Source organism: Chelonoidis abingdonii, chromosome 19 (assembly GCF_003597395.2).
Source record: "Chelonoidis abingdonii isolate Lonesome George chromosome 19, CheloAbing_2.0, whole genome shotgun sequence".
Taxonomy (NCBI): Eukaryota; Metazoa; Chordata; order Testudines; family Testudinidae; genus Chelonoidis; species Chelonoidis abingdonii.
The window spans coordinates 7,028,636-7,056,354 of NC_133787.1; the positions used below are offsets into that span (position 1 = coordinate 7,028,636).

The 27,719-nt window shown below is 48.5% G+C and overlaps 1 protein-coding gene across 2 annotated transcripts in view; it reads right to left on the bottom strand.

Annotated features, from left to right (window-relative positions):
* Positions 1–27,719, bottom strand: part of CPNE2 (copine 2) — a 184,174-nt gene that overhangs the window by 20,249 nt on the left and 136,206 nt on the right. For both annotated transcript variants that reach the window (XM_075073711.1, XM_032774049.2), the window contains exons 13-14: positions 16,711–16,762; positions 10,982–11,115 (exon numbers count right to left, since the gene is read on the bottom strand). In XM_075073711.1, the coding sequence (XP_074929812.1) occupies positions 10,982–11,115; positions 16,711–16,762 (186 nt within the window). The remainder of the gene's footprint in view (positions 1–10,981; positions 11,116–16,710; positions 16,763–27,719) is intronic.

Consider the following 27,719-nt stretch of genomic DNA (forward strand, 5'->3'; position numbering starts at 1 on the left):
CCGAATTCTGCACCGTCATGTCTTCTCTAGCTAAAGCTGGTACCTCTCCCCACGCTGCAATCACACCTTCATCTGCGGTGTAGAAGTACCCTCCCTAGGTCTCTGTCGTGGATCTAAAGTGGCCATGGAGAGCCACGCATCGAGCACCAACCCTGCTGGGATGGTCAGCAGCTGCTGGTGAAGATCACAGAGATGGGACTGAGCTGCAATGTTCCGTTCCTGGTCAGGAAATTCTAGATCTGGATCCAAAACCTTCCCATGCTTGGGAACATCAAGATCTAGGTTTGGTTCTCTCCAGCAGAAACCCTTTGAACCTCAGAGCCCGGCGTCCCCAAATAGGTTTGGGCCCCAGCTATTCAGCCCTTGTTTTTACCTGGCTCACGGGGCCCCTTGTGCTTTTACAACAAACCCACCCACCTGTGGCCGCTTTCATTCCTAAAAATAAAAGGGGCCTCTCTCCCTGAGAAGAAGCTGCTGCCATCTTCTCAGCCAACGCCTCTTTGTCAGGAAGCTATTATTAAAGATGACATTATTGACATTCTTCGCTCTAGGTATTCAAGATGAGATTAAAGAGGGCAGGTCATGGGGGAATCAACTTCTTATCAATTATTCGTTGTGCATCTTAAAAAAGAAAAATCCGGTTCAGACTTGCCTACGGTAGACCTATTACCTTAGTATTATTTAAAAGCTCCTTTGATTACAATATTAGTGCCACTGAGGGGTGCAATTTACATATGATTAACGCTTCTCTATTCATTCCCAGGTCTGGAACCTTCTCCCCACCACCTCTTGAATTCTGACATATAAAACAAAAATTGAAAATAAAGAGTGATCGGAATTCATAGTGAATGAAACCAAATTCAGACTTGCCAACAACAAAATAAGTATATAACTACTGCCGACGCAAGAGACGTCTCAGGTTACTGCTGACCTTTTTAAAAGGAATGGAAGACAGAAAAGGAAGTGCAGAAAGATATTATGATCTGAAAGCAGATGGGGAAAGCTGTTGCAGCTCCTTTGACCAGGAACAGGGGATGTGCTGTGATCTGTGGCATCACAGTCTCTCTCAGTAAATGCTTCCCGATAAAAGAAATCAGCTCCAGCTACAGGTACAAACTGGCTTCCACTCAGCTTGACTTTCAGCTTTGTTCCCTTTGTTTACCAGAGACCAGGCAGAGTCTGGAACTCTGCTACACAGATATCTAGCAACTGAACAGTACATTGCAAATATGTGTAGCATTTCTTATCAGACCCTGTCTTCATCAGTGCTATACCAGCTGCCTCCCCCATGTTCCCTGGCCAACAATTTCAGATTATATGTCTGTGTGTCCTGTGACCAGCTTGGTCATAGGACATCATTTTCCTAATGTTTCAATAGGTGGTTTTATCCCAGAGGTGCCCCACTCCTCTTGAGGACCCCATTTTACAGATGGGGAACTGAGGCACAGAGATTAAGTGCCTTGCCCAAGGTCACACAGGAAGCCCATGGTGGAGCAGCAACTTGAATCTGGGGCTCCCATGTCCCAGGCCAGTGTCCCAATCACTGGGCTGGTCCTTCCACTTCAGCTCCAGATTATACAGCATATAAATGACGGCAAACGTTTTCCAAAAGTCACTGTTGACCTCATGTTCCTCCATTTTTGCAGGCTTACGTATCATTCTCCCAGTAGGGCCTCTCTCACAGGCATGACCCTGATCATGAGGGGCGGTGAACAGAGAGGTAGTCAGGTATTCTTACACAGGGATCTTTACATATGGAACACAGCTGATTGCATGTGTCTGTGGGCGCATGCACCGAGGAAACATGACAGAGCATGACGCTTCCAGCCAAACCATCACCACCCAGGCACTCTCCAGGAGAGAGAAAGCAGAGTGCTTGTATCTCACACTCAGACCCTCCCTCTTGAGTCCCCGCATCATGGCACTGTCCCGCAGTGTGGTGCGGCTCAACTTTACTTGGCCCAGGATGACAAAACTAGCAACCACCAATATCGTCCTTCCAACCACCATGTCACACAGGAAGAGTTTTTGGTCTCTCTGTGGATTGGGGGAGGGTGGTGGTGGTAACACAAAGGTGCTAGGGGGAGCTGGACAAAAGGGGACTGGTGCTGTTGGAGTGAAGGGGGCTTCTTCCTCCCCACTGCTTGTCCTGCCTCCCAGTTCCAGGGATAGGAGGGCCCGTGGGGCGAAGAACTGCTCTGGGACGGGAGGGGGCACAGCGGAGCTGGAATCAGCAACGGGATTGGAGGGCTGTGAGGAAAGCAGCTCCTCCTCACCTCTGCCCTAGGCTCCCGAAGGGTCCAGGCAACCCCAGGATTTTGCAGCTCTCCATCAGCGAGGTACAACCCTAGCCGACAGGCAAGCCAACTTCTTATTTTTAAAGGGGTGGCACACAGCAAGCCGACCCCCTCACCCACGACAATCCATCCCCAGCTAGGAACAGGCCATCGATCTCATGCTGCCCTTGTCTCAGCTGGGGGAGGGGGTGAAGATCCCCAGAGCCCAGCAATTCCATTCCTTGGGCCCAGAAGGTGAAGATCCCAGGACCTCAGACAAACACCCGCCCCCTTCTGCCAGTGGCTCAGCTTCCCTCTTTCCGCTCTCCAGCCCCGCCTGAGTCTGGCAGGGGCAGCTGGTCATGCCCACTGCCCCATCTTGCTGCTTTGTGCCGGAGGAGGCAGCGGAGCACCTTTGCTTCTGTCGCCCTGAGGACAGGGAATTGAAAACTACTCCCAGTCCTGCTGCGCTGGCCCTTTAAGAGTCTCTGGGGCCCAGAACCCTGCCCCCTAGAGGTCACTAGGCTCAGGGACAATGGATTCTGCTATCTAAGCCCAGTGACCTGGGAATATCTTCATTATTGTTACGCAAATTAGACTTGTCTGGTTGTTGACACGCCTGCAGCTGCCCCGATGGCAGCACTCTGCCAACGAAGTGCCAAAGGCCATTTTCTTTCCACGTTCACACCTGCACCCATATGCTGCCAAGAGCCCCGCCCCCAACCAGCTGCACCACATGGGGCACAGAGGGAGTATGGGCCCACTGCCGAGCTGTTACCGCGTCCCACTTGGAGACGCTGCACCTCTAGCTCTCTCTTGGTTCTGCACAGGCTAACGTGCGAGTTGGTCTCTCAAGTTTGAAACCCAGGGCCCGAGTTTAAAAGGAAGAATAGCAGAGTTATCCCCGCAGACAGCTTGAAAAATGGCTGGAGACAGGTAATGGGGAGGCAGGAGAATTATGCAGCCAGTTGGCATTCGGGACTGGGGCACCGTGTGCCTGGAACAGAGCTGTTTCCATGGGCCCAGACAGTAAGACAGCATCACTCACGCTGGCCACTGGCTCTCACCTGAGAGACCAAAATGGATGGCAGATCTGTCACCACTAACACAGTATCCTGCTCTCACTTAGGGTAACAAACATAATCCCTGCTGTGTAAGCAGGAAAGAACTCAGCCTGGTCTTGGATGGGAATCAGTCACTGGGGACCAGTGCACAGCACCTATGCAAACCCCTCTTGGAGGTGGGCAAAGCCACAATCTGCATTGCCTGAGCTCACTCTTCATGGAAGCTGCATCTAAGCAACCACCAGCTGAGAGCTGCTAACTCCATCTACATTAGGGTTTCGCTGTGGGGCTAGGCCGGCTGCTGGCCACCGAATGCTGAAATCAGGAGTAACCACACTTTAGACCAGGCCTTGGAATCAGTTCTGCTCAGTCCGGGGATGGGAACATTTGGCCAGGGATAGGAGATGCTCAGGAGAGTGTAAAGTACATGTGAAACGCCGAACTCCTGTCTTTTAATGCAGAAGGTGCCAAACTAGGATACGGAGAGGCGAACATACACACTTGTGGCTCCAGGGTGCGACGTCGTACAGCTGTCCTGGTGCTTTCAGAGCTGGCCTTAAGTACCAGCCAGGCAAACAGCTGCTTTGCACCTGTTTTTTTCAGAAGCCTCACATTCGAGTGGGGCTTTGCACCCCAGGACCTCGTCTTCAGTCCTGGGGCTGTAAGGAGAGGGACTCTGTGGTAACCACTCTAGTTTTCCAATGCCACAACACATGGGCTGATTCACTCCCCAAGTCCCTTCGGGCACCAAAGAATCTCATGAATTGTAAGAACCTTGGCGGCACAGTGGGGCTTTTCTCCCTCTAAAGCAAGGGTGTCAAACTCATTTGGAGGCAAGGGCCAGATTCCAGGTTTAATTACAGCCTGTGGGCCAGAATACATACTCAGGCCTTCATTCTTCCCCAGCGGCTTCCCCACGGATGTCAGGGGGAGGATTTCACAGAGATTAAGGGGAGAATATAGGCTTCACCTAGTGAACAAGTTGTCATTTATTATTTATCCAGGACCTCATCGTCCCATTCGGTACCACCCGGTGAGAAGATCTGCTCCCCTTTCGGTTATCGCTGCTCCTGCCTTTTGCTTCTCTCCCTGACTCTTTCCCCCTCCCTCTTTCCAAGCTGTACATCTCCTTCCCTGCCAGGAACACCCCCCCACCATCGAGGGCTCCATTCCCACCCCTTTTCAGTGACCAGCAACAGAACAGTCAGCTTTGACAATAAGTTTATTGGACTCTAGAGCTGACAACCCAAGACAATTAACAGGGGAGCTCACACCCAAGTCATTGTTTCAGGCTGTCTGCAGACTCAAGCAGACGTTGGTTTTCACTCCCTTCACATCTTGAAAGTTCACTCTGCAGTCAGAAAGGCTACAAACGGTATTTGCAAATGAAAGCCGAGGCTCTGCAGAGTGCAAGTCATAGAGCCACATCAACACCCCACACAGGCTGGTCCCAGCGCTGCCCACAGGGCCTGTGCTTGACAGCTCTAGTGCATGTTGATATGCGCACGTGTGATGGAGTGTGCCCCCCACCCTAGCCTAGGAAGGATTAATGAAGCTGAGAAGGGGCCAATTAAGTGGATAGGCTACACCTTAGGGGAATTAGGTGGGCTAGGTAACCCTGGGTTGATGATGGAGCCCATCTGAGAAGGAACAGGTGGGGCTATTAAAGAGATATTGAAACTGGAAAAGGCACAGAAAAGGGCAACAACAATGATTAGGGGAATGGAACCGCTTCCTTATGAAGAGAGATTAATAAGACTGGGACCGTTCAGCCTGGAAAGGAGACAAACCAAGGGGGGATATGATAGAGGTCTATAAAATCATAACTGGTGTGGAGAAAGGGAATAAGGAAGTGTTATTTACTCCTTCCTCTAACAGGAGAACTAGAGGTCACCAAATGACTTTAACAGACAGATGGTTTAAAACAAACAAAAGGAAGTATTTCTTCACACAACACACAGTCAACCTGTGGAACTCCTTGCCAGAAGATGTTGTGAAGGCCAAGACTATAACAGTGTTCAAAAAAGAACTAGATAAATTCAGGCAGGTTCATCAGTGGCTATTAGCCAGAATGGACAGGATGGTGTCCCTAGCCTCTGTTTGCCAGAAGCTGGGAACGGGTGACAGGGGATGGATCACTTGATGATTCCCTGTTCTGTTCATTCCCTCTGGGGCACCTGGCATTGGCCACTGTCGGAAGACAGGGTACTGGGCTAGATGGACCTTTGGTCTGACTACAACATGGCGGTCTTTACATTGTAGAAAGCTAGGAGGTCAGCAGCAGAAATGGGGCTGCAGTGAAGGAGCCTGAAGCCACTCTCTGGATGCTAGACAGGGAAGGAAGGGAACCCAGGGGGAGTGTAGAAACCCCCAGGGTTCCAGGCCCTGACAAAAGGGCATATCAAGAAGGGTGATGGAGCAAAAGCCTGAGAGTGGCGGTGTAGGAAAAGGCTCAGGGAAACGACAGCAAAGTGGGACATTGCAGACTTCGGCCACTATCAGAGGGTCCCTGATCTGCAACCCAGAGTAGAGGATGGGCCTGGGTTCCCCTACCAAACACTGGCGAAGTGGCACAGTCAGGGCAGTGAGGGAGAAGTCAGCCATTTTGGATGGAAAGACTAACAACCCCTGGAAGGCAAAAAAGTACATTGACCTGGCTGGAGGGCTAAGCTATGACGGGAGAGCACCCTGAGTAACAGAGAGTGAGAGAAGCGGCCGGGCTCCCAAATAGGCAGCAGGAGGAGGTGTTGGACAGGGAAGGAGCTAATCCCCAGAGCAGCTAGGAGGAAGCGCTCTAGTGGGGATGGTACCCAGTGACAACGTGTAGCACTGTCTCCCCACTCTTACATAAGGGGGCAGGCCCACCCACCAGCCAGCGCATCAAGTGAAGCTCCCACTCGTGTCAGTAGCTCAATCCCTTGCCCCAGGGATGCATTTACTGCTCCAACAAAACAGTTCAAAACATTAATTGAAACAGGGGAAGCAGGCCCTGCTACCTCAACTCTCCTAAGGCCTCTTCCCTAGAAGCTTTTGCTGATGCCTACACAGCAGCAGGTATCCCAGCCAGGTCTTTCGCCTAGCTAGCGGGGCGAGCCCCTTTCTGCGACTGTTCTCCTGAAGCAACCTCCCTGCCCCACACAGATTTCCATCTCACGTGAGCTACCAGCTGCTCTTCTGAGGACTGGGTCATCTTCAGCCCTCCCCTGGTCCCTGGCCTCACAGCATCAGCTGATTAGTGTCAGATGGGGCTGGGCTCAACTTCCCTTGTGGGACAGGCCCACTACAGGATATCAGGCTAGACTGACCTGAAGCACCTAAGAGCTCCGAAGTTGTTCTTGGTGCACAGAATAGTTCAGTCTGATAACAAGTGTGGGATTCCAATGCATTAGAAACGGGTTCACACCCATCCGCTTGCAGTCCTGTGATTCCCTCCATTTTAGGCCAGGATTTTATTTCAGCTGCATGCATCTCTTTAAATTACCACATTCCTCCCAGCCCTTCCTTCCTACCAGCTTAAATAGAAAGTAACCTGCAAAACCTGGCCTCTTAAACCACTGCTGAAGTCCTGGTACAGTCTCTTCAGAACGAGACAGAAACTCATGTGCTAATGAAACAGAGTGGATTCATGAGGGCCATCCTCAGAGATAACAAGCAGCTTTTTGGCATGTGTGTGTAAACAGTCTGATGGGCTAATTAATCAGGACTTCCGGGATTATAGAGTGACTTGAAGCATCATTTTGGAACTGGGTTGCTGGCACAGAATCGGCAGTTTCCCCACATGACTTAAAAAACCGTAAATAAAGATGTCGAATATTTTTCTGACTTTACAGGGATTTTTTTTTTAATTGTCCCTCAGCTCCAGGCTCATATTCGATCACAGACCACGTCAACATCAGCAGGGTTAGAGACAAAAACGTCTCCGCTATTGAGCAGCGATCTGTACATATTGAGTGTACTGTTCAGTGGAATTTCCTTGCAAAGGAAATAAACAGGTTGTTCCCACTTTGTGGCTTCTTTATGTATGTGAAGACCTGAACAATTTCTTTGTTGATTGCTTTTCACCTTTGGTATAACAAATCTTCCCTGGAAGACCCAGAGAACTGGAATGGGAGCCTTCTCTGCCCTTAACTGGAAGGGTGAGAACACTGAATCTTTAACAAAGATTTTCCTCCTAACTGTGTTGTGTGTTGGAGCTAAATAAACCAAAGAGTTTAAAAACCCATCTGAATAAGAATTTCTTCTCTGTCCAGTTGCTCAGGTTCCAATTGTTACATCATGATCTTACTAGTACTCCAGTCAGCTACAGGATAGGAGAGGTAAGATCAGTGTAACACAGAGGCAGGAGACATTTTTGTTTTAAAAGAAACAAAAGACACCTTGCAGGCCTTGCACTAATGACGTGCACTACTCTCTCTCAAAGGTGCGTCACTCGACAACTCACATATTGTGTGGAATTAACTGGGGATCCTTCTAGGCCTTATGAAAAGAAACAGCTCAACTCTATGCAAAGCCAGAGTGCTTCAAAAGGACATTATAGGATTTGGAGCTCATGGAAAACAAACAACTGAAGACACTTGTTGGAGCCAATGTCTGAACCAGATCAGTTGTGAGCTCTGGCCCTTCCTGTTAAAGCCAAGGAGAGTTGGTCTCTTGCAGGCCCAGGCCCATACTCATAGATTCAAAGACTGGAAGGGACCTTGAGAGGATATTGAGTCCAGTCCCCTGCCCTCATGGCAGGACCAAATACTGTCTAGACCATCCCTGATAGACATTTATCTAACCTACTCTTAAATATCTCCAGAGATGGAGATTCGACACTAACTCCCTAGGAAATTATCCAGTTTTAACCACCTGACAGTTAGGCACTTTTTCCTAATCACAGAATATCGAGATTGGAAGGGACCTCAGAAAAGTTATTCTGTCCAACCTGCTGTGGAAAGCAGACCAATCCCCAGATCCCTAAATGGCCCCCTCAAGGATTGAACTCACAACCCTGGGTTTAGCAGGCCAATGTTCAAACCACTGAGGTACCCTTCCCCACAGTATCCAACCTAAACTCCTTGCTGCAGTTTAAGCCATTGCTTCTTGTTCTATCATTAGAGGCTAAGGTGAACAAGTTTTCTCCCCCTTCCTTATGATCCTTTTAGATACCTGAAAACTGCTATCATGTCCCCTCTCAGTCTTCTCTTTTCCAAACTAAACAACCAGTTCTTTCAGCCTTCCTTCACAGGTCATGTTCTCAAGACTTTAATCATTCTTGTTGCTCTGCTCTGGACCCTCTCAATTTCTCCAATCTTTCTTGAATGCAGTGCCTCAGAACTGGAACATATACTCAGTTGAGCTAACCAGCACAGAGTAGGCGGAAGAATAACTTCTCGGTTCTTGCTCACAACACACCGGTTAATGCATCCCAGAATGCAGTTTTTTTGCAAGAGCCATCACATGATAACCTCAATTATTTTAGGCTTGTGGTCCACTATAACCCCTAGATCCCTTTCTGCCGTACTCCTTCCTAGACAGTCTCTTCCCATTCTGTATATGTGAAACTGATTTTTCCTTCCTAAGTGGAGCACTTTGCATTTGTCTTTGTTAAACTTCATTCTGTTTACCTCAGACCATTTCTCCAATTTGTCATTTTGAATTATGACCCCAACCTCCAAAGCTACTGTACAGGTTTCTCATAGTGCTGCCACTGCACCTCAGTCCTGTCCTCCATTCCACTCCCTCACAGTAACACATCGTGGTTCTGACTCCGCAGTCCCGGGGGCTCTCCTGAAGCACAAACTGCTAAGCATGCTATGCAGTGCCATGGGGAAATCTGTAGTGGGGCCAGCCACCCATTAGGGAGGGGATCCAGACTACTATCACTTTGTGCCCCCACCAGGAATGAACTCACGGTTCAAAGGCAGAAAGCTCCAAAGGCAGAAAGCTGGTGGACTTACCCTATGCCAGGCTGCCTCAACCCTCTCCACCCCCATAAGAACCCAGGTGGTCCATCACTTGACTCATTCTTCCTGGGTAAGCTGCAGTGCTGCCTGTTTGACCACAGCATACAAAACACAGGAGCCCAAAAGCCCAGCTCCCAGACACAAAACGCTGTTCTATACCTGAACGATAAGGAGTTCGGTGGCACCTTAAAGACTAACAGATTTATTTGGGCATAAGCTTTCGTGGGTAAAAAAACTCAGGGTGCCACTAGACTCCTTGTTGTTTTTGTGGATACAGAATAACACGGCTACCCCTTGATGTTCTACACCTGGAAAAACAGGCTCTGTATTAAACAGTATTAGCCCTCCCACCCTGCAGTCTATTCCACGGACCAACCGTCTCCTCCTCTACTGCCTATTATGCTCATCACAGCGCTACTGGAGCACTTGTGTTTGAATGACACCTATTCAAATGCGCGGCGTGGGGAAAAAGTAGGGTTCCTTATTTTAGATGAATCATTCTTACGATGTAGCCTATCCGTGGGCAATACATATTCCTCGTCTGTAAGCTGTAGCAATTAACACATTTCCCATTGACTCCCACTAACTTTTAATGGGAGCAAAATTAACACCGACACTGACTGCTTTTCCAAACCTCACCCACGGAGTTTAACCTAGGAAATGACTCAAACTATTATGTCAATAAATAAATCACACATTTGTTTGCCAGTGTGTTACGGGCACTGGAAAAAAACCAGTCAATCAGATGCCTGGCCCAGTGGCTGCAGTGCCAGCTTGGGATTTGGGAGACTCAGGCTGAGTTCCCTGCTCTGGTACAGACCTTGGACAAGACACTTGGCCTCTCTGTGTCTCAGGCCCCCGTCTGGCAATGGGGATAAAAGCGCTGCCCTGCCTCACAGGGATGTTGAGAGGTTCTCAGGCACTACGACAGTGAGATAAGTACCTAGGATAAACTGCATTTCTTCACTCGCCTGAAAACACACATGGCACAAGAGGAAGAAGGATGGCCCCTGAGTTACTAAACTGGGGCTGGGGAGTTCAATTCTGTGTTCAATTCTTGGCTTTGCCACTGATTCCCTGTGTGTTTGGGTGAATTGCTTAATGTCCTTGTGCCTCAGTTCCCCATCTGTATTATGGAGAGAACAACACTTCCTTACCACCCAGGGGCATAGAGGTTAATTCCATGGTGCCTACAAGATGCTCAGCTGTTGCAGTAACAGAGGCTGCAAGTCCCTGAACAGAGCCTCAAACTCCTAGTAGTCGCCGAATTCCATTGTATCTTGCCTTTGTCATTGTATCACTGTATCTGCCTTTGTCATGAACCTACAGCAATGGGTCTTACTAAAATCAACAGTGTTCAAACATACCTGAAATTACTTCTTCCCCAGATATAGCAGTTCCATGCCTTTAACGGCGAGACATCCCATCAGCTTTTAAACAGAGCTAGTTACTGGCCTGTTGGCTAAGATCAAGCCTGGTATGTATCACTGACATCAATACATCTGCTACCAAGGGACCACAGCCTGTGTATGCAAGGAACGGACTAAGTTATCTAATAGGTCTTTTTTATCTTGCACTTCTCTGATCCTGTGCCCTCTAGGAGATAACAAGATGGTAAGCTTAATGAGTCTTGCTTTGAAATTCCAAGCCAAGGCAGCGCCACAGATAAAAGGACAGACACTTGTTAACTTACTGCTGCAAACTCCTGCTGCGTAGCCTGGGCAGCAAACCGAGCCACGTGATTGACAATAGGAGAGAAGTTGGTTGGTCCGTAGAAGCGTATGTGAGGCAGACAGGCTGAGTATGCTTGGACAATGCCTTCCACTCCTTAAAGAGAACCAGACAAACCAGACATTAACTAGACAGCCTCCCAGCTGGCTCCTTGCAGGAACCTTCTCCGTACACATCAAAATGGATTTCAGATACAATTGGCAGAAGCTTGAGAAGACTGAAGCTAAATTTCACTTTGCTACTTATCTTACAGTAGCATCTTGTAGCCCCACCAGAGATCTGAGCCTACCTCTGCGAGAGATCATACAAACAGCGCTATACCCTACCATTCAAACAGACAGGTAACAAGTGGTAAGGGAAACAGACACAGAGAGGTGAAGTTATTCGAGGTCAGTGGCCAGAAGTAGACACTAGGTTTCCTGGGTTCTAGTCCAGTGCCCTAACCACTGGCCAATACAGCCATAGTCTAACACCAGAGTTTCTTGAAACCACCTGTTGACTTCCTCTGGTGTTGTAGATGCTCAGAACTCCAGAAAACAAAGCTTCAAATGTCTTTGGTGTTAACAAACCTTTTCCAGCAGACACCCGAACGCTTGTGGTTAAGAGAGCGAGCTTCTAATGCCTGAATTCAGATAGGGCTTGCTTTTGGTTTTCGGAAATATACCAAGCCATGTGAAGAATCTGCCTGAGCGGGAGCACAAATAAATGCCCAGGGCCACCCAGAGAATTCAGGGGGCCTGGGGTCTTCGGCAGAGGGGGGTCCCCGCTGCCGAATTGCCGCCGAAGACCCGGCACTTCGGCGGTGGGAGGTCCTTCCGCTCCGGGACTCGCCGCCGAAGACCTGGAGCCGGGGCCGGTGCAACCATTTAGGTGACCTAGGCGGTCGCCTAGGGCGCTGGGATTTGAGGGGTGCCATTTTCTTCGGCAGGGACCACGGCAGCCTGATCTTAGGCCGCCCCAGTCACCGCTGGCATTTAGGCGGAGGAAGCTGGGGCAGAGGAGCGCGGGGAAGATGCCTGCAGCAAGTAAGGGGGTGGGGTGGGGCGGCACGCAGGGGAACTCCCTGCCCCAGTTCACCCCTGTCCCGCCTTCTCCCTGAGCACGCCGTGGCTGCTTCACTTCTCCCGCCTACCAGGCTTGTGGCGCCTAAGCTGATTGGCGCCGCAAGCCTGAGAGGTGGGAGAAGTGAAGCAGTGACGGCATGCTCGGGGTGCTCGTGCGCGGAGCAGGGTTAAGCTGGGGTGCGGGGGTGCTCAGGCAGAAGGGGGAGTGCCACAAGGGGGGTGCTAGGGTGGAGAAGGGGGAGCTGCACGGGGAAGGGGGCCAGGAGGGTGGTGGGGCAAGGTGGAGAAACATCCTTGCACTGGCCGTGCCTGGAGCGGAAGAGGCTCCGGGAGCCCGGGCCCTATGAGAGAGTTTTCCAGGGCCCTTGGAGCGAATGAAGGACCCCACACCAGGGGCCCCGAAAGACTCTCATGGGGGCCCCTGCAGGACCCGGGGAAAATTGCCCCACTTGCCCCCCGCCTGGGCAGCCCGGTAAATGCCTTGAAAGACTCTCACCATGCCTAAGAAGGAACTGAGACAGCCATAAAGCAGGAAAGTGGTGGAGAGAAGCCACAGTCACAGGAACAATCTGGCTGGAAACTTGAACCAAAAAAGTTTCACTGAAGTTTTGAAAGTGTTGCTCTGATCTGTGAGTTATAGGAGGCTCTTTTGCTTTCATTACTGATAGCTCTGCTCAGGTGTGTACATGCTGGTCAGGACATTAGACTAGGGATACAGGACTATCCCAGCTCAGGCTAGGCAAGGAAAGAATCCATCCCTGGAGCGGACTCCTTACTGACCGTTTGCCATGAGCGATCGTATGATAAGGATTACATTGGTCTATCCCTAACACGTCCGTTGTCTAAACTCTCCCACCAGCTTGCAGGGCACTTCTACGGTTGCCAGCAGATTTACAAGCTCAGGTTATGCAAGTGGCTTGGATTACTGTATTCTCTCTTGTTGCCTTAGTTAGCTGAGAAAAATGTTTTTTAAAAAAAGTTCCTCACTTCTGAAATAGAGGCCAACTTCTGCTCTGCAACATGGGTGCAAAAGGAGCTGGAATTTCAAAAGGGAGCCATCCACTCATATCAGAGGACCGAATATGGCTTTAAACTCAATGCTCTGCTAACATGCAACACCCAACTCTGTGGCCGGATGGGAAGCAGGAATCCAAGCCACTTGGACAAGCGACTGTTATAGTGCTCAAATGGAAATATCTAGGAGTAAAGACACACAAAAAGGAAACACACAGGCTATTTCATGCCTGTAGCTTCAGACCACTAGCTGACGGCACCGCCTTCCAGCCTGACCGGAACAATGTGACGCCGATTCCCTCGAGGGTCATCTGTGTTCCGATCACCTAGGAGACCAGCCTCCGCCAAAGTCTTTGCACAGATGCAAGACATGAATGTGGCCGCACTGAGAGGTTCAATTTCCAACTGTGTCCTGAACTCTCAGCTCCATTCTTTTCCATCCCTTCACCTCTCTTTTAAAGTACACTCATGCAAAAGTTACATCTATCTGTCTCTGAACACACACACACAGATTTTGAAGACAGAATAAATATCAACTGCAACTAATCATTTTCCCTCCCCTTCTTACTTATGGGTTAAGGCTTTGGCAGTGCAGCTAGGGTGGGTGTGGGTAGGTTGGATCACTTGATGATTACCTGTTAGGTTCACTCCCTCTGGGGCATCTGGCATTGGCCACTGTCAGAAGAGAGTATCTGGGCTAGATGGACCTTTGATCTGACCCAGTAGGGCCATTCTTATGTTTGAATATAGCTGATTCCAAGTGGTAAATTACTGCAGTAGAGTCACGGTGGGCCCAGCTGCCGTATGCATAATTTCAGCTACCAGCAGGACCCCTAATCTGCAGCCACCTTCATGCATGAGGGCTGCTGTGCCTTGCCTGGAGAATTAGTGAAGTCGACAGGGCTCCCCTTTAAGCACAGCAATCTGCCTGCATGCAAGAAGTTGCAGGATCTGGGTCTAAGTGTCTATTTTAAGATGGGATTTTCAACAGCGCTTAAGTGACTCAGGTGCTCAACTCTTGTGAAAGTCAAAGGGATTTGTGCTCCTCAGTCCCTTAGACGCTCTTGAAAATCCCACCTGTAATACAGTGGGGGGAGACCCCCGAGCTGCTACAGTTTGAAGTAAGTTTTGGCAAGCTTTCAATTTACCAAATATGTTGCTAGGACTGCCAAGAAAACCTTCCAAGTGTGCACAGAGCAGAATGGATGCTGTGGTACCTGCCTGAGTCTGCAACAATAGCTCTGAGAGGTCTGAACTGCCCTATTCATTGTGACACTAAACCCTTTTATAAAATATAAAACTTTGGTATTCAGTTGTGCACCGAATTTATGCACAGAATTACTGTGATTGTATATGTAAATGGGTAATTCCATGCAAAAATGAGCAAAACCAGAGCAGAAACACAGCACTCATTCTAAAAGGCCCGGCACTATTTTCTCTCATTTTACAAATGAAAGGTTTAGTGTCAGATTCCTCCCTTTGATATTTGGGAAAGCATCCCATTGTTACCGCCGCTGTGCTTCAAGTGTAGTATAATGGCATAATCTGACATAATTTGGCTCTTTCCACAGAACGAGTTTGATATCCACTTCCGAATAGAAAGAGAATTGTCTGAACATGACCCAGTGCAGTGCTATCCGAGTCTGCACATATAGCGCGGAGCGTAGCAAGGACGTTAGATCCAGAGATTCCTCTCAGATGGATGTTGAATCTGAAGCCTACTGACAACAATTTAAACTATTTCATGGTTTCTGCTGAAACATTCCCAGCCAACTTTTTCTTGCAGAGAAGAATGTTCAACTGTGAATGGCATTCCAGAACAATGCAATCAACACCACCCATGGCCAATCAGATCTGTGCTATCTGCAGATGCCCCATTTCCAGGAAAATTCACCCCCCTACTTTTGATTTAAGGCAATTTATCATGAATAGAAGATAGGGCATGATGTGGCAACCTAAGATTTATTATGTCATTACCAAGAGGTAATAAGGACTCGTGCCACCCAAGCATGTATGTCAAATACACTTCAACCATTATTCTGTGCATATGCACAGACATGTAAATAGAGCATATCATCTTGCATTGCTCTGTTTACCAATCAGAGAAGTGTATTCCCATTTAATCTAAACATTTAGTACTGGTTTAACAGTCTGATAAAAGGCTACACTAGCACAAGAGGTTTATGGAGGATACCAGCACTGCGGTTCTGCAGAGTTACAATTATTAACATCACTGTCCAGCAACCTCTGTTGAAGGTACTTATCTGTCCCCCATTACCAGAACATCAGAGCACCACAGTCTCACTATATATCCCCAGGAGGTAGGGCAGTGCTGTTATCAGATTATCCCATTAGCAGATAGGAAACTGAGGGAACAGATGGATTAAGTGACTTGCCCAGGGCAGTCTGTGGCAGAGGTAGGAATTGAACCTGGGTCTCATGAGTGCTAGACTGGTGCCCTAATCACTGGATCATCTTCCTTCTCTCCAGCCAGCAGAATCAGGACTATCAGTCTTGTCAATCGTTATCTCCATCCTCCCACCCCTGCCAGTATGCCCGCCTGTAGGCACGGCCTCAGGGAGGAGACAGAGTTCTAGTTCCAGGTGACCGTTGTCCAAGTCACTTTGCCTCTCTTTGCCTCAGTTTCCCCCATCTGTAATAACAGAAGTAATACTGACCCATGATTACAAAGCTGAGCAAGTGCACTGTGGAGACACACGGGCTAACCCCGTAAAGGGTTAAGTGGAACCTGGATATTAGATTACTTTAATCCAATTTAGTAGACCAGGTCTACATTGCAGATCTGTATCGGTATAACAACATTGCCCAAGGGTGTAAAAAATCCATACCCGTGAGCGACGCAGTTACACCGACCTAACCCCCAGTGTAGACAGTGCTACATTGATGGAAGAGCTTCTCCCATTGGCATAGCTACCGCTTCTCGGGGAGGCGGATTAATTACACTGTCGGGAGAAGCTCTCCCATCAAGGCAAGAGCATCTTCACATACGTGCTGCAGCTGTGATGATGCAGCGTTTTAAGTGTAGACCTGCCTTTGGTCTATATGATTTAGATGGCAAACTCCATACGTTGTTACAAGTGCCTAGGACATCGGGCCCTGGTCTGTGAATGCTGCCGTAATATAGATAAAGAACAGTACCATAGAAAGCTCTCTGACAAATCAGGACAATGGGATAGTGACTTAGTGAAGTAGGTACAGCACAAATACTAGAGGTGTTCTCAGCAAATACAAGGGGCTGAGAGAGCTCATTTGAGATTGTCCTAGTTTTTGCTAAGACCTGTGTTATGCAGGAGGTCAGACTGGAGGATCATAATGGTCCCTTCTGGCTTTAAATCTATCATAGGATCTGTGAAAGACACTGTAACCAAATTTCAACTTCAAGAGGACTTGTAAAAGTACAGGAGGCACGTAGTGCTCTTTGTCCTACGAGCCTCCAGGACGCTGCACTGCTCGAACACAGGTTGTTCCGAAGACTTAGTTAGGACCTGCTCCACTGCTCTTTGGAAGACGCCATAGGGGAGGTAACAAGTCCTAGTAGTCAGCAAATACAGGTCCCCAAGCCGGAAAGGTCTGGGCCCACGTATGTACTTACCAGAACAGAATGGGTTGGTGGGGTTGAAGTTAATGGCAAATTCGTGCGATACCTGGGGGGGAAAAAAACAAAACAACCCAAATTGATATGGGAACTATGCACAGAGTGGGGTTTCTGGTAATAGGCTTGGCAAAAGAACGTAAGGTAGGTTTTGGGTCTGATGGGCAGAACTCCCCTGCACTCCCCAAAGAGAGTCTTGCTTTGTTTTGGCAGTGTCATCGATTTATTAATTCCCCATGCTGGGTCTGCAACATTTCCTATGCCCCCAGCTATGCCAAGTGTAGGAATAGTGAAAATTAACACACGCAGACTTCAGTAGCTTTGGGGGACTGGGATAGTTTCTTTTCCCTTAAGGCCTTTTGACTAAATCTCCACTCAAATTCCTGTGAAATTGGGATTCCCATCACTAATTCCTTAGTGAATAGGAAGAAACTGGGTGTGTCCATGTTGCTTCCCTTTGCCTACCTGGAGGATGAGCACAGGGAGAAAGGCCCAGATCCTCAAAAGGTGTTTAGGCACCTAGCCCCTATTGACCTCAGTGGGAGCTAGACACCTACATAACCTTTGAGGATGTGGGCAGAGCCACGGAGCCAGGACAATCCGCTGGCACATCTCTCACATACCCCACCAAGAATCACACTCGCTAGAAGAAGTGACTTTAATTCCACGTAAAGTCACAAAAGGCTCAAACAACGTTAATCACATGACACAACGTCCTAGTTGTAGACACAGTCCCTGTTCCCCATCCCTTTGCAAGCTGGCACTGCAGAGCAGGTGACAGAGGTAACCCCCTGGAATTGCTGGGACTGGCTTTCCCAACCATCAAGAAAAATACTTAAGGAAGCACACCTTCCTAGGCAGCAGCAAGAGACACTCTAGGTCTTCAGGCACCTGACACCATGTGGGAGGAATTATTCACCTCTCCGGAAATGGGGAGATGCTTCCGAATGGGGATTCCTTGGGAAGCTGGCAACTGAAGAGTGCCTGGCGTTTCCTATCAGTTACTTGGCAGCTCAGCCCAGCCATTTGCAAAATTAATAACGATGCTAATTGCAAAGCTTTCCTCAGGAAGCTACTCCCAGCATCTATTACATTAAGAGGCGCTTGCTTTTATTGCTCCTAATAATTCTGCTCATGCCATATGAATGAATGACTCAGGAAGCGGGCTCCCCGGGGAGTGCACAAGCGTGAGAGCACGATGTATCCCAGAGTGATAGGAACAGTCGATGAAATGCAGATGGAGCCAGGTCTCAGTGCCCATCTGTGCCATTCCAGTGTAGAAGATTTGCTCAGCAGCTCTGGACTGGTGATTGCCAGAAACCACTGCCCTGTTTCCTGGAACAACTCCACTGAAATGCCCTGGTGATACGTGCAAAGGATTCTAAGGCCCAGCAGCGAAAGACCCGGGGTGAGGGACTGAGTGGGAAGTGATGCTATGAAAGAGGCTGGGAACCCTTGCAGTAGCAGATGCTTTGAATTAATCAGCATGTACTGTTCTCTGACGAGGCCTAAAGAAATCGGAAGAGAGGAGTGACTCTTTGAGACCCACTAACAATCTCACTATGCAGATTGGACACTATGGATACTATAGAGACTCTCAGATTAGACAGATCAGCAACAGAGAGATGCACCACTTTCTTTAGCCTAACCGCTACCGGAGAGTGCGATGCATTGGTTTAAGTACAAGGGCTGGGCTACAACTCGGGTTCTCGTATCGAGCTCTGCCAGTGATTTGCTGTGCGTGAGCAATTCACTTAGGGCTTAACTATCAAACTCAGAGGAGAAAATGTAGGCACCTAAATAACTAGTCTGACCAGCAGCAGTGCTGAGCATCCCCAGCTCCCTTTTTCAACACTTCTGACAATTAGGCCAGTTATTTAGGCCACTGATCTCAGGTGCCCCAATATGAAGATGCAGCCTCCGTTTACCAGCGACATTGGGGATAATAAATCCCCCATCTCTTATGGGTTTTGAGGGTTAATTAATGTATGCAAAGTGCCTTGATATCCTCAGACAAAGGGTGCTGCAGTCCACAAATATTAATAAAACCAGTAAAATGAACCTTAAGTTTCAAGGGAAGTTAGCATTAACTATCCCTGTATAGGACACAAAAACCTTCCAGACTTCCAGGGAAATACAAATCTCTCTGCTTCAGTGTGACCCCCATCTCCACTTAAAATACATGCTATCTAGAGAATAAGACGACATCCTTTTTTTGTAAGATTCCGTGGAAAAAAACTCCTAGAACTCTTTTCTGCTTTTAAAGCCGATTAGCTGTTGTGCAAGGTAAAGTTACCATTTCCTCTCCGGGGCTCTTCATGCTCGTTTAGGGCAATGAATAATGCTGCCATTCATATGCACAAGCCCTGACCTGGTGACCGAAGCATGTGCCAAATCTTCAGTGACTGGGCTCTGTAATGCGGCTTTCCCTTGGCTGGCAGCGTTCCGCAGACTTTACACACCAGGCCTGTGCACCAGAGAGCACACTGCAAGGTGACGACGTTACAATGGCATCATTGTGCACTCAGGACCCTTTCCACTTCTCCAGCCCCCTGATATTTCCCAGTGTAACCCCTCTCTATCTTTAAGGGTGTCGGGCTTCCCAGCTGAGGAGAACGAATGGCGTAGCCCTTCGCACAGCCAATCAACAACAGTTCCTTTGGGCTCATTCAGTGCTGGTTGAAGTGAGTGGAAAGCATCCCATTGACTTCAATGGGCTTTGGATCAGACTCCTCAGCTGGTTAGAAGGCCCTGACCCTCCCCCTGCCCCCAGCCATATGCTGCAGCTCTCCCAGATGAGGAGTATGCTCAGAAATGGAACCGGTCTCTCCCAGCGAGCTGCACAGGGCATTGCTCCCAAATCACTGGGTTGGCTCAGCTGGCAGCAGGGTTGGAAGAGAAGTAGTCAAGGTGCTCCTATAACCCCCTCCCTCCCAACACGACTAGAAACCCTCCTTCTCACAACTCAGGGCTAAAGGTGAGCGTGGCCATTCTAGTTCATTCAGGATGTCTCCAGCAAAAGCACTGTCTTCAGGCAGAGGTGCCTATAAGTGCTGCTTTTAGAGGGGACAGAGGAACACAGCCAGGAAAGATAGTCAGTAGATAAGGCCCAGGACTGGGACTCAGGAGACTTGGGTTAAATTTCTAGCTCAGCTGGGACCTTGGGCAAGTCTCTGTGTCTCAGTTTCCCTAGCTGTAAAATGGAGATCATACTTCTGTAGTCTAGTCTAGGTACACTGCTTTTTAAGGCACTGTCTATTAGTTCAAAGCCTCCAAAATCTGATGGAGGCCCTGGGTGCCACTGTAATACAAAGAATAGTAAAACAAACAACAACATTTGCTTTGGGAGCCTTCATCTATCAGCTCAGAAATTAAATCAGGTTGGATTCCAGAGTCTACCCGGGAACGCAGATCTCACGCACGGCATTAAGTGGCATGGAGTTAGGGGATGGGATTTTGAGCAAAAATCCAGCCAATGCCATATACCCTCTCTGTCTTCCCACTGAATCTAAACCCACCTGCTTCCTTCTCCCATCTCCAACAGCGAGACGGCTTGAGGTTCTCCTTCTGGAGACGCTAGAATTTCAAGATGTTCTTTGACATTTCCATTTGTGTGCAAAATATCGTATTCATATTGGTTCTTTGAGAGCATTTGGCAGCGCCATGGCAACAAGCACATCACGGGAACAAAGCATGATTTATATGACTTTTCTCTTTACTGATCTTCCCCATTTCTATTCTGGTCCTCACTGCAGGAGAGTCACACTCCTCTGTGGTCACTTTTAACCTGCTGCATGTACATTTAATTAGACATGCGAGGGATCTTATGTAAAAAATTGACAGAGTGACAGTTGGGGGAGAGGGGGGGAACTGCTATTACAGAACCTGTCTTAAAACCAGATTGTGGTCTCAGTGAGTAATGGGCATTTTGGTTTTGACTATCAGGAAAATCTGGGAAGAGCAAGTTACATGTGGGAGTCCACACCTGAAGCGGCAGAGGGCTGCAGACCCAAGACTGAAATAAGCAAGGAGCGCTGGAAGAGATGAATAGGGATCATTTGCCAGAGCTGGGGCCAAAGACCCAGCAATAAAGTAGCACAAAGGCTGCAGATCAGGACTGAATGGACTATTTTCTGTTGTCAAAGGTCCAGGGTTCAATACCCAGAGCATCATTATCAACATGGCCACAGTTTTACATCGAGACAGTGGGAATTAAGGGCCCTTCATTTCCATATATTCATTAAAGGCTTGAATTCTGGAATTCTCCTTTCTGAATGTGAAGAGGACTGGAATCTGGACTGTGAAATTATTATTAAGACAGTGCCAGTGCTGAGCTAGGGGTTTTACAAACAGCTATGCAGACTTGGCCCCTGCCCAGATTACATCTCAGCAGTTTGAGCAGCGTGGCAATATTCAGAGAGAAACCAGCACATGATGCATCTGGAGCTTCCATGTTCTCTTCAGTCCCATTATGTTTTCAATTTCTGGTTTCTGTCAGTCATAACAACTGGTGGGAGATTTATTCACTGGAAGTTGTTTACGAGTTTTGTCCCATTGAAACTGGTGACATGACAGACAGGAGTGACATGGACTGATGAGGGGGAGATGAATCATCTCCAAGGTGTAAACTGAGAACCTGATCTACAGGCAGTCAAATGGCAGTGTGCCTGCATGCAGGCCATAGAATCAGACCCAGCATGGTCAAAAACCTCACACATAGAAGTGACGGAGAAAGAAGAAACAAAGGAGGTTGGAGCATATGGTAAGTCAACGTCATGTCACTCAAACACTTCCAGCAACATACCCAAACCATTCTTCAGAGAGCGTTTCGTTACTAAGCCTTCCTCTCTCGGCTCCACTGGCAACAGAGCAATGTCGGACAGCACACTTCTCCCCTGCCTACCATACCACTCCCACCGTTGTCCTTACTGGAGGAGCTGCACCAGTGCAAAACGGCAGATCCCAGTATTGTAGCTGAAGATTATTGGGTAACTTCAGCGAGAGCAGAAGCCAGCCAGAGCATGAACGGAGCAGGGCACCCTGGTGCTCTCCATAGCACAAGCTACCCATTTGTTGTCAGACTGAACACCAGCTGTTGATGTTCACGGTTGGGGCCCTGCGCATCTCAGCTGAGTTGCTTTAGCTGTAAGGCTGGAGGGAGCAGGGAGGGAAGGGGAACGGCGCCTAGCAATGGCCTGGTCTACACTACAGTTAGGTAACTGTGTAAGCGTCCACATTACAATGTAGCTCCCACCAATGTAAGTCGCCCACTACATCGACTTACTAACTTCACCTCCATGAGAGAGACAGGGCTTAGGTCAATGTAGTTAGGGCGACGCCGTGTCTGTGTGGACACTGCGTTACTTACATCGCCTGTTCACAGCTACAGCCCGAGCTGACTAAGGGCTCTCTACAGCAGAGCTCTAGGATCAGGACAGCAGCAGGCCGCACGCCGAGGTAAGGAGGGTATGAACTGATTTTGGTGGGGGAGAGCGTGGCTGTAGCAATGGACTTATATGGGGCAAATGGCTCCAGGTCTCAACCCCAGGGCAGAGCGGGGCTGGGGGGAGCTTCATCTGTCAATGCCCCACCATGCCCCACACAGTTAAGTTGGCGGAAGTGCTCCTGGTGAGGACACGCACCACCCACAGAAGCAGCACAGTGTGGACATGAAGCATCGTTTTAATGACTGCGGTGGCAGTACGTTGACTTGACTTAATTTTGTAGTGTAGACATGCCCAGTGAGGTTCCCTCCACACTGGAATTTGCTTCTTCCTTCGGCCCCCATCCAGAGCTGACTGACATCGGCCACGTCTACACTAGGAAAAACATGTTTAGACAGGGTGTGGAAAGGCTAGCATGTTGTAGAGGGTCCTTGACCAGCTATCAGGGCTTAGAATTCCACAGCCTTGTCCACACTAGCATTTCAGCCCAGTATCTAACACCCTATAAACACTCTTTTTTCCCCTAGGGAAAACAAGGCCATTTGGGGCAAGTTGCAAGGCCTCTCTATGTTACTCAGGCTTTTTTCCAGAGGGGATGACTTGAAAGGAAAGTGCCCTGAGCTTCTTGTGATGGGCATAAGGTGTGGCAGTATTTTTTTGTACATGTGCCTAGGGAACACGGTAGGTGCATTTTTGTAAGTAACTAAGTCACTGATGCAACCAACCATTTTATCTCCATGGGACTTTGTGGCTGAATAATCAACAGAAGAGAAACTGCATCAAGTTCATAGAATATCAGGGTTGGAAGGGACCTCAGGAGGTCATCTAGTCCAACCCCCTGCTCAAGGCAGGACCAATTCCCAACTAAATCATCTCAGCCAGGGCTTTGTCAAGCCTGACCTTAAACATCTCTAAGGAAGAAGATTCCACCACCTCCCTAGATAATCTCATACTGAAAAAAGCATAAGGGAGAAAATGGTCCAGCCGTGGTTTTTAACTGCAGTGTAGACGAATCCCCAAGTAGCGCACTGATGGCTGTTTGATGGTGCATGTCAAAAGTGTTAATGGTCTCACTCTAGGTCCTAGTAGCCACCGGTCCATGCTGCATAACCATCAGAACTGCCCCCCTCGCTGACACTCAGGAGAGAGGCTAGGGACTGAATGGCCAGAATTACCCTATCACTAGGGTCCTACCAATTTCACAGCTGTGAAAAACGTGTCACGGACAGTGAAATAAACCCTTCCCCGTGAAATCCAATGTCTAGGGGCATCCCAGCAAAGGGGGTTCCTAGCTCCAGCTGGGCAGGGGGGGACAGAACTTGTCCATCTCCTGCACAGCTGCTCTGGGAGGGCGGGGAGTGTGGAGATCCGTCCCACCTCCACCTCTGGGAACCTCCTGCGGCTGCAGGAAGCTCTGCGGTTGCTCCCTTCAGAGTCCAGCTCTGAAGGCAGCACAGAAGTGAGAGTGGCAATCGTATGACTCCCCTACAACAGGTTTGCAACCCTCCCCCATCCCCTTTTGAGTTGAGACCCAGACAGTTACAACACTTTGAAACTTCAGATTTAAACATCTGAACATGTGAAATGTACCTATTTTCAAATCCTATGGCCATGAAATTGACCATAATGGACCGTGAATCTGATAGGGCCCTACCTATCACCCTTAGAGGTGGGCAGCCATGGGGCACTTTGTCCCACCAGAGTGGGGGGAAATGGTGTAGTCCACTGGTCAAGGCGTTATGCATCCCACTGGGCCTAATCCCCCGAGGGTGGGAGTAGGGTGACCAGATGTCTCAATTTTATAGGGATAGGATTTGGGGGTCTTTTTCTTATATAGGCTCCTATTACCCCCCACTCCCTGTCCTGATTTTTCACACTTGCTGTCTGGTCACCGTAGGTGGGAGCCAGATACAGCCCCCAGCTACAGAGCCTGGCTCCTTATCTCAAGCTGTTGCAGTTTATGAGGTCCCCAGTATGTCTGCCAAGATGGTGGCTGTTCCACTTACAACACCCCCCGCCCTGCAATCCGGGGACAGAAAACTTGGATCTTCAGAGCTAGCACTGTGGTCTCTTCAGTCCATACTCCATTTGCTTAGGAAAAACCCTCCTATTAGGATATAGATATTCAGATCTTTCTGCAAAGGCCTATACTTTAAGAATTCAGGTGTATTCTTATCACCTAGCTCAGTGGTCCCCAATGCAGTGCCCGTGGGCGTCACGGTGCCCGCCGGGGCATCTATGTGTGCCCGCCTAGTGCCCAGCACGGGAAAGAAGCTACGGCCCTGTGCCTGCCAGGGATAGAGAACTCAAGGGCTGCAGGCTTCATTCAATGTTAAAGTAAGAATAATAAATATATTTGGACCAGCAGTTCAATAATGTTTTACTTTTTTAAAATAAATAAGATGAAAACTGTTTATGATATTTATTTTGTAAAAACTCCTTAATTTTTCTTCCAGGTAGATAAAAAAGAGCAAATTCACACGGTAAGGTGAGAGAGTAATTGGCGAATAATTTAATTAATACCTTTTACATGTAAAATTACCCTTTTTAGCTTATGGATCCATACATTATGTAATATTAAATATGATGTTTTTCGTATTATTTAATGTACAAATATAAAACAAGCCCTCAAAAATTGTTGGCGCCTGCCACACTTTTCTGAAAACGTGAATGTGCTACTGGCCACAAAAAGGTTGGGGACCACTGACTTAGCTAGTTATAGAGGTATAAAAGAAAGAATAAAAAATCACTGTCTGTCTGTGTAATGGCCTTCTCTTACTGTGACAGTCTGAGGCCTGGTTCTTCAGCTAAGCAGCAGAGGCCAGCAATAAACTAGGAAATGTAAGGTCACATCCTCACATACCAAACTAGTCATAATGAAATAAGGCAATCTGGGGCTGTTAGGAAGGTGATTCGATCTATCACCTCCAGAGAAAGGGAAGAGCCTAAAACATGTAAAAGGAAATTTAGTTTGATAGTTTTCTGTCCGGTAAGAACTCACTTATCAATAGACACAGCTGAAGAACCCTTATGTCTATATAGACGTAGTTGTAAAACCCTTACGTCTGTATAGATGTAGTTGTGAAATCCTCACTTCTGTATTGTTTTGTATGTTTATTTGCATGGTCTCTGTCTGGTTCTGTGATTGTTTCTGTCTGCTGTATAATTAATTTTGCTGGGTGTAAACTAATTAAGGTGGTGGGATATAATTGGTTAGCTAATCATGTTACAATACGCTAGGATTGGTTAAGTAAATTTTAGTAGAATGATTGGTTAAGGTATAGCTGAGAATATTACTATATAAATTGGGGGCAAACAGGAAGTAAGCTGGGATTCAAAAATAAGGAAAAGGAACTTGAATTGAGGCTTGCTGGAAGTTCACCCCAATAAACATCGAATTGTTTGCACCTTCGGACTTTGGGTCTTGTTGCTCTCTGTTCATGTGAGAAGGACCAGGGAAGTGTGAGAGAGAAGGAATAAGCTCTCTCACACCTCCCCTCCCCCGAAGTGAATATTCCAAAGATAACAAAGGCTGCGTGAACGAAGTCCACCCAGCGTAAAACCCCGATGTGCTAGGGCAGAACAATGCAGGCAGGAAGAGTGCGCAGCGAGCTCAGGCACAGTAAAAAGAGCAGCTAACAGAGCTGCTGCTAGGGCCGGCGCTTCCACTAGGCGAACCTAGGCGGTTGCCTGGGGTGGCAGGATTTGGGGGATGGCGTTTTGCCGCCCTCAGCGGAAATTCAGCAGTGGGGGGTCCTTCCGCTCTGGGTCTTCGGTGGAAATTCGGTAGCGGGTCCTTCACTTGCTCCAGGACTCGCTGCCGAAGTGCCCTGAAGATGTGGAGCGGAAGGACCCCCCGCCGCCAAATGCTCAGAGGAGGAGTGCTGCCTGCCTAGGGCAGCAAAAACCCTGGCGCCGCTTCTGGCTGCTGCATGCCATTCCAGGAGCCAGTTAGTAATGAAAACGCTGGGGCCATTTCAGAGCAGCTTTTAAAGCACAGTGCAGAGGAGCAGCGAAATGTCATTTTGAAAATTAAAGCTATTTTTCAGCCAACAGATGTGCAAAGTGACAATATAAGATAACCTAAAGACATGTGCATCACTGCAACTCATGGGTGGAACCTTTGCTTCCCAATCCCTCCAGTCTCTATGATCATCTCCTGTGATACCAGGGTCTAATTTAGGATGATAGTAGCACCTAGAGGCCCTATCTAAGACTGGGACCTTATCGCACTAGGTACTGTACAAATACATTGCAAGAGACCCAATCTAAATACACAAGTGTAGGAGGGGAATAGAGGTACAGGCAGGGTGAAGTGACTTGTTCACCAGTGGCAGAGTCAGGAACAGACCCCCTTCTTTTCCCGAATCCCGGTCTAGTGCTCTTGCCACTAGGCCCTGACAACTCTGCCTCTGTAGTCCTGCAAACCATGACTCCGGCATGCAATCCTATTGACTGCTATGGCCCCCTTGGAGGAATTACTTCTGGCAGGAATGAGCCACTGGACTATACATTTTTCAGGACAGGGCTTTCTTTTTTATTCATCTGTAAAGCGCCATCAAATCAATACTGAGGGTAGAAATCCAGACGCTCCCCATCTGGGTAGTTTTCAAACAGAGAGATGGAAAAAATCACTCAGTGGTATCAGCTCAGGTAAAGGCCTGTCTTTAAAGCTAAGGCGGGTTGCAATCAGAGCTGCTGGAATGGGGGGGGAGGGGCAGGGTGCCATGACCCCATCACTTTTAAAAGTGGGAGGGCTTTGTACCGGTTGTAAGGGTGAGTGACAGGGGGAGGGGTAGAGAGTAGCGAGCAGAGGGGCAGGGCCTTGGGAGGAAGAGGTGGCACAGGAGTGGGGCCTCGGAGTAAGAGGCAGCACGAGGGTGAGGGTTTGGGGGGAGGTGCCAGGGTGGGGCCACGGTTCAGGCACCCATGGTTTCTCCATTTTTAGGGAGCTTCCTCTGCTCCTGATATTGCAATGCAAGGCAAGCACGAGAAAACAAACATCTAAAACAACCTCCCTTTATAAGCCCTGCGGGACGTAGCCCAGGGCATTTCATGCATGTCAATGGAAAGGAGATGGGTGATTTTCAGTAAATGCCCTTTCTGAAAAGCCAAACTTTTCCACAGGACAATTGTGATTTTCCACACGGAGAAGTGAAATGACAGCTCCAATCTCAGACCACGTCTACACTACGCGCCGTTTCGGCGCGTTAAAATCGATTGCTCGGGGTTCGATATATCGCGTCTGGTCTAGACGGGGATATATCAAACCCAGAGGGCGCATAGATCGATTCCGGAACTCCACCAAAACAAACGGAGTTCCGGATTCGACATGGCGAGCCGCGCACATCGATCCCGCGCGGTGAAGACAGGTGAGTAAATCAATTTTAGATATTCGATTTCAGCTACGCTATTCTCGTAGCTGAAATTGCGTATCTAAAATCGATTTTCGCGCGTAGTCTAGACAGGGCCTCAGTCTCTGCCAGGAATCTGACAAAAGCTTTGTAAGCTCCTCGACTCTCGGCTGCTGGAGCTGGGGAGAGAGAAAGGCCGAGGGCCCTGACT